The following is a 16,163-nucleotide window of genomic DNA, read 5'->3' as shown; positions in this document are numbered from 1 at the left end:
GTGGTGCAGTTGGCTAGTGGGTCTCATAACTTTAAAGAGTCATCCTAAGGTCGAGAGTTTGAGTCTCTCTCTCACCCCATTTAATCATTTTTTTATTTGAACATTTAATCTTTTGATCGATAATACATACAAATCACCATAGTAAGGGGTGGTGGTGTAATTGGCTAGTAAAAGTCATCCTAAGGTCAAGAGTTCGAATCTCTCTCACCCCATTTGATTTTTTTTTTCTATTTGTGTCAGGAACATTTAATCTCTTGATTAATAACCACCAAGTAAGTGGTGGTACATTGCTAATGTGTAGGTCTCATAGCTTTAAAGATGAGGTTGAGAGTTCAAGCTTATCTTACCCCATTTTATCTTTTTTTTTTTTTTCCTATTTGTGTAAGATACTTTTTGGATTCACACGTTGATTCGAACATTTAATCTCTTGATCGATAATACATACATATCACCATAGTAAGGGATGGTGGCGCAGTTGGCTGGCACGTAGGTCTCATAGCTTTAAAGAGTCTATCCTTCTGGAGAGTATAAAAGGTAGGAAATGGTCAGGTCTCATAGCTTTAAAGAGTCTATCCTTCTGGAGAGTATAAAAGGTAGGAAATGGTCTAAAAATGTTAAACCGAACTCAAAACAAGCAGTTGAGGGACGGTTGGCATGCGTGCCACGTGTGGAAGGTCGCGGCTGGACATTCGGGTTGGCCCTCAAGTGATGGGCAGGCGGGTTTTAATCACCAAAATCTTAGCTATTAGTCTTCAAAATACATCTTAATGATCAATTGAAAGACCGTAACTCTCATTCTCATGAGTCCTATAATGAACACGAGTTAAATTGCAACTTACAACTTTAAAAATATTACTCCAATCAAATGATCCCTAAATTATTGTTCGATGCCACTTAGTATCTACACATATTAGAAGTCTATGAATATTTTAAGGGGCGTTTAGTGAAATTATTAAATATGAAGTCGTTTAGTTTAGAAAGTTATTTAGTATATCGAACTAAATAATTTGTATCGAAGTTATAAAGTATGTACTAATTATGTTGTTAAATGTAACATATGAATTGATACGTGATTACCGATTCAAATTATTTTCTAATTAAATAATTAAAAGAAAAAGATTATAAAAAATAAAAATAAAAACTAGAGTTCAGAGCGGACCTTAAACAATTTTAGCACCCTAATCTACTAATTTTGTTGTTATTTTTATCCATTAATTAGATATATATATATATATATTATTTAGTTTATAATTTAATATTTTTAGTATTCAATAATGTTTTGCCATTTCTAAAAAACATAAATAAATTTGATAACTATTTACTTTTTAAACCCAATCTCACATTCGACGCCCCGCCACCCGCCCCGTTGGCGCCGCCGCTGCACGCAACACGTCGCTCGCCGCTCGCAGAGCACTCGCCTGGTGGCTACCCTCCCTCTGCCTCTTCAATCTTCACTCGGCTCTTTTTCCCTTACGGTCGCTGTCGCCTCTCTTAGCTCAGTGCCGCAGTCGCCGTTTTTCTCCACTCGTACTGCTGACGTCTTTTTATGCGCTGGCCTCCTGGTCTCTCTTCGCTCGGGTGAGTCTGGCATTGTGTAGAAGTTTATCTGAGTTGAAGGACTACTGCAATGACCATCGATTGTCTCGTTCTTGGTAATCCCTTAGCTTTTTCTTATGTATTCTTTATCCAATTACGGTTTCCAACGTTGATTTTAGTCTTTATCGTCTTTTAGGCGCTGGGCAAGAAGTTGGGAAGAGTTGTGTGGTCGTCACAATCAATGGAAAGCGAATTATGTTTGATTGCGGCATGCATATGGGCTATCTCGATCATCGTCGATATCCTGATTTCTCTCGCATCTCTGCATCTCGCGATTACAATACTGTTCTTTCCTGTGTCATCATCACACATTTGTATGATTTTTTTTCTTTTTTTGTTGTAGTAATCGATACATCTCTGTTACATTACATTACATTACAATTCTTTGTTTTTATTTGTCTTTTCTTTGCAATTTTGCAGTCACCTGGACCATATAGGTGCTCTTCCATACTTCACCGAAGTTTGTGGCTATAATGGACCCATTTACATGACGGTACATATCATCTAATACACATGCGCATAGATGTTTGTCCTTTTGGTTTCACCGTGGCCATGTTAGATTGTTTTTTGCATATAAAATGTTGTATGAAGTCACCCAAAAAAAAAAAAAAAACAAAAAAAGAAGAAGAAGAAGAAGAAGAATAAAAAAACACACGGATTATGGTTGGAGAATTCATGTGTAGCTTTCTTTCCTAGACCTAAATTCAGAGGTACAAAAAAACTTTGGAAGAAGAAGAGCTCACACAAAGTATGGTTGGAAAAATTTGAATCCATGTATAGCTTGCTTCCTTTGGCTTCGGTGCTGCCTTCTTTAGACCCTTCTTCTTTGCTTTCTTTAGGTTTCCAGCGTCCTCTCTCTGATAGAGTGGCGTTGGGAGTGGTAGGCCTTCTTTCTCTCTTTCAGGACGAGCATGTAATTCTAGGGAGTAGGGATGTTATGATTTGGTCCCTTGATCCTTCTAAGGGCTTCACTTATCATTCTTTTTTCTCCTCTCTCTCTGAAAGGTTTATATTCCAAGGAAGGTTGAGTTGTTTGTGTGGCAGGTTTTACATGGGTGAGTTAATACCATGGATCGCATGCAAAGACTCTGTTCTTATGTTTTATTCTCGCAATTGTGTATTCTCGGTGGGCATGAAGTAGACCTGGATCATTTTTCTTGGAATTTCCAATGTTCTGACCACCTTTGGAGCATTGGTCGAGTGCGATTGCTGTTTGTCTCAGGTGGAGGAGGTGCTTTTGAGTTCTACTTTTAGGGAGAAGGGTAAAGTTTTTTTGACATGCTAGCTTCTTTGCTAGTTTTGAGTCTTTTGGATTGGGGGGAACAATGGAACTTTAAGAGAGGTGGAGAGGTCGGGTGAGGGTGTTTGGGAGGTGTCTAGGTTTAATGCATCATTGTGGGCGTCAGTCACTAGATCTTTTTGTAATTATGAGCTTGACATTGTTTTTTTTTGGCTTTTTGGAATTATGAGCTTGGTATTGTTTTTTTAGAATGATGTAATTTTCTATAGTTACCCTTTTTTGTGTGCCCTTGTATGTTCTTTCATCTCTCTAGGAAAGCGTGATTTGTTACCAAAAAAAAAAAAACTTTAAGACTCTTTAGTCCTATAATGAAGTTTATTGTCAATTTTGTTTTCTTACACGTTGATATGGGCATTGAAGCTCTCTTTACTTACCTTTGGCCACAGTATCCAACATTGGCATTGGCTCCTTTAATGTTGGAGGACTACCGGAAAGTGATGGTTGACCGAAGGGGTGAAGCAGAGCAATTTAGTAATGATCATATTATGGAGTGCATGAAAAAAGGTAACTGAATTATGTCAAGTTCATAAGTAGTATGCAACTAGTCTCTCTTGGTTGGAAATGTGATTGTTTAGGTGACCAAAGTATAAGCATTATCTCTATTTTTTAAAACGGATGAAGCATCAAAGTGCTGTGATCCATTAGGAGGATGTTACACACGTCCATGTTGCTTATCTCTCATACAATGTAGATATTACAACTATGTTGTGATAATTACTTTGTTTCCTTCCTTTTCCCATCCAATTTTGTGGGGTTCTAGGTGAACCTTCCCTTTTTTAACCCAGTGCCTTCACCAATGCCTTAGATACTATGTTCTCACAACTTTTTCCATCAATGATATTGTTACACACGTCATTACGTTGTATAGTTAGCTCTCTTTAGGGGTATGATTTATGTTCTTGGTTTACTTGACCGTGCTTTGTACCTTTTGTCTGATTCCAAATACTTTTGGATTTGGACATCTTGTGTACCTCTTATTTTTCATTTATCTCTATATTAAATGAAACTTGTTCCTTTTTTTTTTGCTTGTTTTCGTTCTACCTTACAAACACAGTGTAGAAGGAGAAACCTTTGACTGAATATGGAAAACTGCTATTTTATGAGATCCTTACCCTTCGTGTTTAACTAATTGTTCATCATTTGTGTTTGTACCCTTTTGCTTCATTTGATGATTGTTCTTGCTCAGATTGCGTTTTAGACTGCACTATTGATAGTTGTGTATGGCTTAACAATTAAGCTTCTGTGGGTACCTCTTATTTTTTTATTCATGTATTTGATGTACATCAATTGCTGTTCCATTATTTTCTTCAGTATATTAAGATTATCTGTCATTGATCTTGATTCACCTGCAGTTATACCTGTGGATTTGAAGCAGACTATACAGGTTGATGAAGATCTTCAAATTCGTGCTTACTATGCTGGACATGTAAGGCCTCGTTGATATATTTAGTATTCTTATTTTGCATCTCCTAGTATAGCTTCATTTAAAGCTGGCTGACAATCTTCCTCATCGGTGGTAGACATGTCCTATGTATTGTTGCTTAATTTCATCCTTGTTTCATTATTCAACTTGACTTTCATAACGTTATTAAGCTTCTCTCTCTCACTCTTTGTGTTTACGCAACAATATGTGCACTTATGTAAATGCTATAACAGTAATGATAGCAACCTTTATATTAAATTAGGTTGTTGGGGATTTTGTAACCTCCCTAGTCCTCTGGCCTTTAAACTGCATACACTGATTGGTTTTAATTCATCTCCTCCATATTAAAAGAAAGAAAGAAAGAAAGAATTGCAATGCACGAGCCTTGAAATTCTCCTGTATTTTCAATTTGAAACTTTTCGATGATGATATTATTTTTATTTTTCTCTGCTAATTTCCTCTTTTTTTGGTTTATTGTTTCCCCTCTAGTTTTTTTTTTTAAATACTTTTTCAGTCGGTAGGCAGATCTGGAAACTCAATGAACTCTTCCAAATAGAAAAAATTACATAATTCTGAAGTCTGTGCATTCTCTGGAATTCTATTTAGTTTCCTTAGAATATTTTTGTAGGTGAACGTGAATGCGCATGTTGGACATAGGGTATTCATTTCACAAAAAGTTAATAGACGTAAATGAGAGGGGTAACTTTGCTAAGGATGTATAGTAGTTTGAGTTTGACATATTGATATACCTAATTCTATCTGATGTGTCAAACTAATGGTAGTTTGAACGAAAAATTGTAACTTATTACTTGTATGTGCTTTTTAAATGGAATTTCTTTTGCATCGTATATGGGCATGCATGAATCCAGTAATTAGTTGCTTGCTGTGTGTATGCATCTATTTATCAATCTACTATTTTGCAAATTGTGGAACCCCAAATTGTGTCGTACCTTTATTCCCAGTTTAAATATAATCCACAAGCAACTTATGCTTGAATTATCGCCCAGAGTTGTGAACTTAGTTCTTAATATTGCTACGTCATTGTGCCTACTGTTTGTGCTTACTTGACTTATTCTCAAAGCTTTTTCTTGTTGCTTCCACGAACTTTGTCCATCAACACAACTGTAATGTGGAATGTGCATATTTATATTTTAATCATGTTCTTAAGGTTTTAGGAGCTGCCATGTTTTATGCTAAAGTTGGAGATGCTGCTATGGTATACACAGGAGACTATAATATGACACCTGATAGACACCTTGGAGCAGCTCAAATTGATCGAATGCAGTTAGACCTTCTTATAACAGAGTAAGAAGTTCAAAGAACTATTTTACTTGTTATAGTGTTGGTTGTGCACCCTTTTAATCTTCAGCTATGAAAACAATTTCTTCCAACCCTTGATTTCTCTCTGTAAGGGGAAAGTTGTATCGTAACATTGAATCCATCATATTTGGCAATGGTTTCAATTTTTTGATCTTCTAAGCATAACTTAACTAGTTAAGATATTATATATCTATTTGGTTCGAATATCCACTCTCACGTTGTTGAACTCAGAAAATAGGGCAAAAGAACCTTTTGTACTTAAAAGAGAACATGGGTAATGATAATTTTAAATAATCCCTTAAGCACATAAAAAACAAGGAGTTAAATGACCCTTAAAGAAAGAAGCATATTGTAATAAAATCATACACCTATGATTTATTTGCATGCTGTACATGAAAAAGAATGACGCACATAATGAAGCAACATCAAATGGGTTGAGATTGGACTTAAAATAAATGGGTTTTTATACTCCCATTATGTTGGGTTGTAAATGTATATTAAACTCAACTGGTCCTGATGTAGTCCATATCTCAAGGGCTGAATTTTTTTATTTTATTTTATTTTATTTTACTTCTAGGCTTTTGTTTGTATTTTGTCAATGAGTGGTTTAGTTAGTAGTTAATTGGGCATTAGTTTGACGGTTCACAGAGTATTTTGAAGAACTAGCCGTTGCTTGTAGATTGTTTGTTAGATTTATAGCTGTTGGGGCTTGACTTGTAGAACTAAATTCTAGTTCCTTTTTTTCTTAAGATGTCAACAAAAAGATGAAGATTTTTTTTCTATTTGCTTATGGTCTTCTAGTTAAACATAGGAGAGTTTTCTGTTCCTGATGCCTTTTCATCCGTAATTCAGCATGTGTATTCACTGCAAAGTATTTCTATTTTTAATCTTCCAATGTTTGTCTTCCGCAGGTCTACATATGCAACAACAATCCGTGATTCCAAATACGGCCGTGAGAGAGAATTTCTTAAAGCTGTATGTATAAATTAATTTATTAAAATCATTAACCCAGATTTGCCTTTTCTGCACCTCTTTATATTTTTAATTATAAATCTGATATGTTTGTTTTTCATTCATTGTCATGCATACTGACCTAATAGTAATTCAGGAGCCAGGACATAATTAAAGTTTAGCGAAGTTGTTCATGTTCTAATACCAACTTGGCATATTGTTTGAATGAAATATTATCTGTCTCTCGTTTGAAGATTGCAAAATCTTCTATTCTGTTGTAGGTTTTATTTTGTGATGTTTCAGGACTGTAGGTTGGTTGATCCCTATACTGTGTTTATAGGTTATTACAACTTTTCAGATGATAATTTGTACAGGGTATTGCATGTGAGAATTGTAGCATCATAGTTTAGGACCCATGATATAAGATATAAACTGGTGATGAATGGCTATTGGGCATTGATTAGTGACCTAAACCCATCATAAACTCTTTAAGTTCCTTAATAGACACTGAATTATTTTATCTTAAAAAAGTTCATAACGTTTAGCCATGAAAATGATTTGAAACAAGATATTTTTCCCGGATGATTTGGTATAGGTTCATAATTGTGTGGCTAGTGGAGGGAAGGTCCTTATTCCTACTTTTGCACTTGGACGGGCTCAGGTACTTTGCTAAATATTGTGTAGCTTTAAATCTTTATCTGCAAGCTGCATCTTTCATGACTAATTCATGTTATGTAATACTGTTACAGTTATAAAATTTTCCATTATGAGCAGGAACTCTGTATCTTGTTGGATGACTATTGGGAGCGCATGAATCTAAAGATTCCAATCTACTTTTCAGCAGGTCTCCTTTGAATAATAAGTTCTCATTTCATCCTTATACTAGTAGATATGTATTAATACATCTTAGGCAACTCTTCAGCTTCCAGTTTCCTTTTCATGATTTCCAACTGCCTTGTAAGTCCATGATCTGCTTTGATAATCTTCTGCCCACAATTTGCTGATAAAGTTGAGATGCATGTTAGGCATTTATCGAGAACTGCAATTGCCGAGTTGCTATGAGATTATTGAGTGTTAGGGCGACTAGAGCATTTCGTGGTGGGCTAATCCTTCTATTTGTCTCACAATTAATGGTGAGCATGGGTGATGAATTTATGTAGTAATTGAACTAGATTCAAGCTTGAGATACACTTGGTTGGTGAGTCCAAGCCATCTTTCAATGAGCAATGTGTTTCAAATCTTTATAAGCATTAAGCACTAATCAACTTGTCTGGATTATTCGAGTTGGCGATCTTTTTTCTTCTATAGATGAGGCATGTGGTGAGAGGAAGACCAGGCTGAATCAGATTTCAGCATCATCTCATAGACCACCGTGAGAAAGAGTTGATAATGATAGCTACTAAATACGTTTCTTTAAAGTTGTTAGGAATTGCTTTGTTTCATATACAGTTCTTCTCACTCTGTTGTTTCCTATAAGTATTGCTTTTCTCGACTTTTATGTTCTTGTGTTCATTTTTCTGCTTTCAGGTTTGACTGTTCAAGCTAATATGTACTATAAAATGCTCATCAGTTGGACCAGCCAGAAGGTTAAGGAGACATACACGACAAGGAATGCTTTTGACTTTAAGAATGGTATGTCATTCACATGTTTCATGTTTTCAGGATTGGAATCAATTGATGAAACTGCCATAAAATAAATGTTATTATGTTGAGCATATTTGCTTACCCGGGAAGTGATGTGGGTACCCCTTTCAAAGTGGCCGCCTAGGTGGGGACATTTATCTGAGTATTGAGGCATCTTACCTGAACAATGAATAAAACGAGAGGACATTTAAATTGGAAGTAGAGATGTCCATAGGGCGGGGGTCTTGGCCCCCGTCCCCGCCTCCTATTTTATTTCCCATTCTCGCAAAATTTTTATTTATTTTTGCGGGCATTGGGACAGGGATTCCTTGAGGGGGGAAATTTTCCCCATTTTTTATATATATTGTTTTTAAAAATATCCATCTCAAAGAATTTTTTAATGGATAATTTTCATTTTCCAACATAATTTATATTAAAAAATGTAAAACATCATAATAAATCCAATAATATTTCTTAGGCAAGATAATAATATAATGTTTAGGCAAGATAATAATATAATGTTTAACATAATTTCAATATTACAACATAGTCTTTTACACTTTAATGAATAAATATATATATACAAAGTGAGATGGGGCGGGAATTTGGGCGAGGTCGGGGGTGGGGAATATAATTCCCATCTCTGGCCCCGTTTAACTAACAAGAAAACTTCTCTCCACTTCCTCTCCCACTTTCGGGTTAAATGAACCTCTCTAATGGGAAGAGATTGTTATGTCAAACTTACTTTTTCCATGACCCAAATCACTCATTTTAAAATAATTATATTTGACAATAATGTAGAGGTTATTTTGAAAAAATCCAAACTCACTCTTATGTGATTCTAGAAGTTGTAGATAGGAGGTGATTTTGGTGGGTGATTGACTAGGAATCAGTTACAGGTATAATGGCTTTAGAAATCTGAAGTGATTTATTATTAAATGCCTTTTATAACATCACTTATAATTAAATCATGGTAACACTTATTCTAAAGTCACTTTTAACCACATAGCATGTGTCATATTTTAACCACTGACAAACTTGCGTTACATTTTGCAGTTCAAAAGTTCGACCGTTCTATGATTGATGCTCCTGGGCCTTGTGTTCTTTTTGCTACACCAGGGATGATTAGTGGTGGGTTTTCTCTTGAGGTTTTTAAGCGCTGGGCACCTTCTAAGTTGAATCTTATCACATTGCCCGGGTATTGACTATGGCTACTCTCTTTTGGCTATCGCTTTTGTGTTCATTATTCAAGTGTACTTTTGCAGGATGGTTCTTTGACAAACCATAAAGTTGTCCAACTTCTGTGACTGAGCTTTTTCTTTCACTTTTGAAGCTCTTTTCTTTTTTCTTTCTTTCTTTCTTTTTTCTTAAATAATTATTCCAATTTTTGCTTATGTTCATAGTTTGTGTTTGGTCATGTTATGGTCTTTACTACATCCAAGCATAATGTGATTTTGAAATTGCTATCTGAAAGCCATATTGCTTTATCCCATGTAGGTATTGCGTGGCCGGAACTATTGGGCACAAGTTAATGTCAGGAAAACCCACCAAAATTGATCTGGACAAGGACACTCAAATTGATGTGCAATGCCAGGCTAGTATCTATCAGCTTTACGTTGTTGTGTTTTCCTTTTTGAATATGATTTTTAGAATCATTAATCCTTAGTTTCACTAGGCCTGAATTACATCTCGATTTGGATTTTAATGTTTCTTAGAGGTTCACTACTCGGTAGCTTTGGTTGATAGCCTTTTTAGACTGTTGTTTACCTTAGGGGAAACTAGGAATATAAAACAAACTTATAATGCATGGTGCCATGTGTCACAATCCGCGATGAGATTGTGCTTTGAGAAAGTCGTTGAGAACGATGACTAATTTAAGTGGTGAAGAATGTCACAACCATAATATGAAGAAAGTAGGTTGTGACTCTCATGTGCAAACAAGACAAGGTGGCGACACGGTAGGGGTGCCCGAGTAGCCATGGAGGGTCAAGACAAGACGAGTACCATGATGCGACCGAGGAGGACGGTGCATCATCTAACACACCACAAAGATGTGCATGAAAGATAAGCCAAGGCATAGGCAAGATAGAGACAACGATGTGACATGAGCGTTAGAGATAGACTTGTTGAAGGGTTGGGCAAGGCGCCAGGCCTTAACCTCGAAAGTCAAGGTTTCGAAGGGAACTTGGACATGCGGTTATGGAGTCAAGTCTATCCATATGAAATATGAAAGCTTGCCCAATTTGGTGTCAATCCACTCAACATCGTATGCCCGTTTGCCAAAATCATTTCTACACTCGCAAGATTGAAAATGCCTCAAAATATACTATAGGAGGAGATATGGTGTTAGCTCTCTACCACCTCTAAGCCATGTGGCTTAAGCGAGCTACCTTGTTGACATATACGTATGTCACAGTGAGAGTGATCATTGCAAGACTAGTGTCTCGGACGACTTCCTTTGAAATAGATTTTTTTCAAGGACAATGTTAGGCGGTACAAATGTGCCAACATTGTGTCCCAGCCCATGTGTCAGAGGTTGGTCAGATACCCGCTATTCGGTACAGAGTTTGTAAGTGATATAACATGGACACAGGAGGTTTAATGCCTCGATAGAACTAGTTGGATGTATGTTTGGGATGTCCTGATATCATAAACGACACGTGGACCTGTTTTTTATGGCATGATTGAGTGATCTATGATGAATTATGACACCTTGTGACTTGGGATGACATCAAGACATATGGGCCATGTTAATTTAGAACCTAGAGGATGTGAGATGTGACGTTGCATTGAGAGACCTTGGCCTTGAGTAGAGGAAGGTCGAGTTAAGTGACTTGGCCTAGTGTAGAGGCAAATCAGTTGGGTCGTAGATGATTGAACATGCACGCGCAAGCGGCGTGCATGGTCGAACAAGCTTGGATTCCGCAACTTGGTGTTCGGTGGGCAAAGACAAACCTTGCCTAAGGTTTGATGAAGCCACAAAGCCACACAAAAAAATGAATATGTGGCTTGAGTCTTATCAAGGTTGGTCGTGAGCTTGTCAAGATCATGGCGCCGCATGGCTGAAAAAGTACGACCATGATAGTTGGTATCACAGCCACACTTTGTGTTTTTAATTGGACAAACTTGTCAGGAAGAACCTGAGGGTCGAATGAAGGCATCACAAGCGTGTCAAAAGTGTCTGTATCGATGGAGCAATTGTGTTGTCACGGATCAGAAACAAGATGTGGGTTGAAGCCAAGACTCCCCTAAGTCACTAGTGTCGTGTGTTGACACCTCAGTAGGGGGGGTTCTGCCCGTCAAAAAGCTACACAAAGCTCATTTGCCAAAGCTTGAGGTTCCAATCGGGCCGACAGATGAAAAAGAAGGTGTACCAAGTCGGTGCTTTCCAAAGAGTCACATGAAGAGGCAGCCGAGTTTGAGTGGGGAGGGCCCGAGAGAATGGGTTGCTTATCCAATGTGAGTGCTCCAAGAAGCAAGCACAAGTGAATTCTTTGAGTCATCCCCTCTGAGAGGCGGGTGATTTCACAATAGATGTCAAGACCAGCATTTGCTCGAGAAGGAGCACTAGGCTGGATATGAAGGCAACAGAAGAATGAAGTTGTGGGAAGACCGAGAGAAGCGAAAGTGGCCAAGAAAGGAGTTGGCTAAAGTGTAGTGCCAACAACTTAAAGGATTGTGTCAAAAAGCATTGACTTTGCCTCAATGAGGGATGTGGTCAGGACGAGAAAATATTGTGGTTGGGCTTGCAAGCCCCACCCTGAGGGGTGCACCAATTTATGTGACTCAGAGAAACGCAAGTTGAGGCAAAAGTGGCCATGATTGGGGCAAATGCCCTTTAGTGGATTGGTGAGTGTCCCTGGCGGAGTTCGAAGGTAAGGCATCGTAAGCCCAACTTCACCCATGCCATGGCAAAGAAAGCCCATATTTTGTCTGGTGAGTGTCCCTGACCAAGCCGAAGATAGATGTCATAAGAGCCAGCTATGCCAATATTGAATTGCAGTGTCTATGTTGCGAGTCCCGTGGCTAAGTCCTAGATGGGAGAAAAAAAGAATAGGTCTGAAAGTGGGGTAGCCCATAGATAGTGTGCACAAGATTTTCGTATTCGTTTTGAAGCACATTTATTTCCAGCAAGTCAGTTAGCAAGCAGTCTAGACCCCGCTACCCCGCTACCACAAAGAGATATTTAGTGAATTTGTACTCATTTGTACTCATTTGAAGCATGATCTGTTCTAGCGGGTCAAGTCAACAACCAGTCCAAAGTGGGGAGAGAATGTCACAATCCGCGATGGGATTGTGCCCCTAGAAAGTCATCAAAGACAATGACTAATTTAAGTGAGGGAGTGTCACGACCATACTAAGAAGAAAGTAGGTTGTGACCCTCACGTGCAAACAAGACAAGGTCGGGACACGATAATGGCGCCCGATTGGCCACGCGTGGGCCGAGACAAGATGAGTGCCATGATGCAACCGAGGAGGACGGTCCATCATCTAGCACACCATAAAGATGTGCATGAAAGAAGTCGAGGCAACGATGTCAACATGAGCATCAGAGATAGGCTTGTTGAAGGGTTGGGTAGGACTTGGGCCTTAACCTGGAATGATCTTTGAAGGGAATTTTTACATGTAGTTCTGGAGTCAAGTCCGTCCATGTGAAAGCTCACCAAAGTTGGTGTTAATCCAACGAACAGATGCTCCACGACATCATATGCTTGTTCGCCAAAACTATGTCTACACCAGCCAGATTGAAAATGTCTCAAAATGTACTACTGTAGGGGAAGATATGGTGTCGGCTTTCCAAACCCAGGTTCTTTGGATGCATCTTGTTTGGGCTTTCCTGTGGACAATTGCCTCTTTGATGAAAAGGGGAGCACTTCACTGTAAATCCAGAAACATTACTGGTACTTTGAGTTCAAAACGAAACATACGCAAATGGACACCGTTAAAGTTTACCTGGATGAACTTCTGTTTTCCTTTTATTGTGTATACATATATATATAAATTTTTAGTCCTGTAATCATTCTATTAAATGTTCCTGGCTATATATAACTATGTTTCATCCCAGATTCACCAACTGGCATTCAGCCCACATACTGATTCCAAAGGAATCATGGATCTTGTGAAGTTCCTTAGTCCCAAGCACGTGATACTTGTACATGGAGAGAAGCCTAAAATGGTTACTTTAAAGGAGAGGATTCATTCAGAACTGGGAATCCCATGTCATGATCCTGCAAATAACGAGACTGTATCCATTTCTTCAACTCTTTCTATCAAAGCAGAATCCTCAAGCATGTTTATTCAGAGTTGTTCAACTCCCAATTTCAAATTTTTGAAAAGAAACTTGAATGATAAGATTAATTCAAAAGAGTTAAGTTCGAAAGAAGGAGGAACTTCAAGCATGTTCTTCCGCAGACGCTCGAATCCCCATGTCAAGCATTTGAATAGAAATCTTGACGAAAAGTTTGATTCTAGTTTGAGTTGTGGTCCAGAGCTAGAGGTAAGTGATGATAGAGTGAATGAAGGGATCTTGGTGATGGAAAACGGTAAAAAAACAAAGGTGGTACACCAGGATGAACTATTACTTCTCTTGGGAGAACAAGAGCATGAGGTTAGGTTTGCTAACTGTAGTCCTATATATTTTGGAAGCTTAGATGATACCCATGTCATGGATTGCATATCTAGAAAATCTTTATGGCTTTCCCAGCTATCTTCAAAGCTTTCAAGTGAACTTTCAGACAGGAATGTTCAAAATTTTGGGGAGTATCTTCAAGTTGAATCATTTACACTGTCCATTTGCTCAAAGGAAAGTTGCCCTTACCGAACTACAAACAGAATTGAAAATGAATCTGCTGCAGCATTCTATTGCTGTAGTTGGCTAGTTGCAGATGAAGTCCTCGCATGGCAAATCATTTCCATCTTGGAGAAGCATGATCTCAGTTCAACATGAAGGGGCCTATTATGCATGGTTTCCTTACATAATTAACATGGAAGCTGTAATTCTACATGAGGTTAGCTCAATTGATGACTTGTTTGACAAAGGAAATGATTTGCTTATCACGAGTACTCCGGGTTGATGTTCATGTTCATAGTCGTATACCAAATCTGGAGGTTTAGTTACGAATAGTTGGTTCTGAAAGATTTGAATATGGTTGAAACTGGCATCGATGTTAATAGTTTTTTTTTTTTGGTTTATTTGCTCTATAGTCCCATTGTCTATGAAGAGTTCACAGTTCGTATTTCCGTTATATTTCTAGCTTAGTCGCTTCGACGTCGATGGGAATTTTTATCTTGGTCAAATGAAAAATTACCGAACGTCTAGCATTCAATGAATGGAAATGGAATATGGGCTGCTTCAAACTCATATTCATAGAAGACTTGAGGAAAAGAATGTTGAAAACCTAAGAACTAGGCACCTACCCTTTCTAGAAGGCTTTTATTCTTTTCTCCCAACTAGTTGTAAGTTCAAAATCTCTTCCCCTTCTTTGTGATGAAGAACAATTTGAAAGAAAAAAAAAATATGATATTTGAAACACAAATGACTTTAAAGACTTTGAATACTAATTTGTGAGAAAAGTATTCATTTAGAGAAAGCCACCATGTTTTGCTTTTCTAGAAGAAGCAATCATTGTCCTTTGGAGTCTTAGTTGGCGCTTTGCTTTTTCTAATATGTTGTTGAATTGAGCCGGACTAAAAAAAAACTTAAAAGAAATGAAAGTTACTATCTATATATCAATAAGGTGTACCTTTCTTTTGTGGCTCAAATCACGGGAACTTGAATAGAGTATGATTGATGAGAGAGTGAAAATTCAACGATGCCTATATTTAATTTACCCATTTCTCAAATTATGTCCGACCTTTCTTTACTGTTGCTTTTCAATGCCTTTCAAAATTTTCCACACAAAAAAACACTAGTGAGTGGAAAAGGTTTGATTCTTTTTAGAACTCTTTTTCCATTTCTTTTTCGTATTTTAAGATTGGAATCATTCTTCCATAGCCTTATTTGAAAAGTTCAAATATTTTATTTTCTTCGGACTTCAAAGTCTCAATAGGAACCTTAATCCATACTATTTGATATAATTGATCTCGTGATCAACTTGCGAAATTTTCAGTCAAAGTAAACTTAGTTCAATAACAATAATTAAGAAATTGTTGAACTAAAAAAAGTCTATGGTTATTTGTTAGTCATGTAAATTGAAACCAAATGATAAGGAATCCACCTAAGGAAATGTAAAATTTAAATTACCTTGTGGGTTCTGATACCAAATGATAAGGAGTACTACAAAGAGAGTAAGATTTAGATTATCTTGTTGATCGAATATCTTAAGACAAGAACATTTGTTTGAGATTCGTATCATTCTATAAGTAAGATCGATCATGTCAAGCTTGAATGATTCTAAACATGTAATCTAAACTATATATAATCGCAAAGAAACTTAGCCCTTAGCTAAAATGAAGCACAAATGCTTTTTTTATTACATATCAGAGTCTTTTTTTACATAGATAACATACATGGCTTTATAGGCTCAAAATGAATTTTAACCTTCCGTGAGACACTTAAAAAGTTATAACTTTTATATTTCATGACCTGGCCACGTATACTTTATGACCATAATTTAATTATGTAAATAAGTTTTAAAATACATTAAATAAATACCATAAACTCAAAATTATCATCCACCCAAAATTTCTAGTCATCTAAGAACAAATGAAGCTTAATTTCCTTTACTATGCATGAATTGCAACATTTTGTGATAATTTAAACAATATTTTCTTCACATTTTTCTTGAAGTTTATATTACATGATTGATATTTTGGTTCATATCACACGTTAGATTGTGAGTGAATGATTGTGTAACAAGGAGTAAAAAAATAATATTAAAAATAAAAGGAAAAAAGGGCATGTAACCTCTCTTGGATGGTGCGATCCAATCTCTCTCCTCATTCCTTTCA

The 16,163-nt window shown here is 37.0% G+C and overlaps 1 protein-coding gene across 2 annotated transcripts; it reads left to right on the top strand.

The window, feature by feature from the left end:
- The first annotated feature begins 1,352 nt into the window (after positions 1–1,352).
- Positions 1,353–14,425, top strand: LOC111448716 (cleavage and polyadenylation specificity factor subunit 3-II). Of its 2 annotated transcripts, none has more exons than XM_023088428.1 (13): positions 1,353–1,652; positions 1,733–1,910; positions 2,034–2,089; positions 3,283–3,400; positions 4,249–4,322; positions 5,488–5,624; positions 6,551–6,614; positions 7,186–7,251; positions 7,365–7,434; positions 8,118–8,222; positions 9,270–9,411; positions 9,711–9,807; positions 13,279–14,425. In XM_023088428.1, the coding sequence occupies exons 2-13, from the start codon at positions 1,778–1,780 to the stop codon at positions 14,158–14,160; spliced, it is 1,944 nt and encodes a 647-aa protein (XP_022944196.1). In that variant the 5' UTR covers positions 1,353–1,652; positions 1,733–1,777; the 3' UTR covers positions 14,161–14,425. The 2 variants fall into 2 exon arrangements, with proteins under 2 accessions (XP_022944196.1, XP_022944195.1); XM_023088427.1 differs by having other exon boundaries at positions 2,017–2,089.
- The last annotated feature ends 1,738 nt before the right edge of the window (positions 14,426–16,163 follow it).

The sequence above is a fragment of the Cucurbita moschata genome, unplaced genomic scaffold, assembly GCF_002738365.1.
Source record: "Cucurbita moschata cultivar Rifu unplaced genomic scaffold, Cmos_1.0 Cmo_Scf00010, whole genome shotgun sequence".
NCBI lineage: Eukaryota > Viridiplantae > Streptophyta > Magnoliopsida > Cucurbitales > Cucurbitaceae > Cucurbita > Cucurbita moschata.
This window is presented reverse-complemented; position numbering and strand designations above follow the sequence as displayed.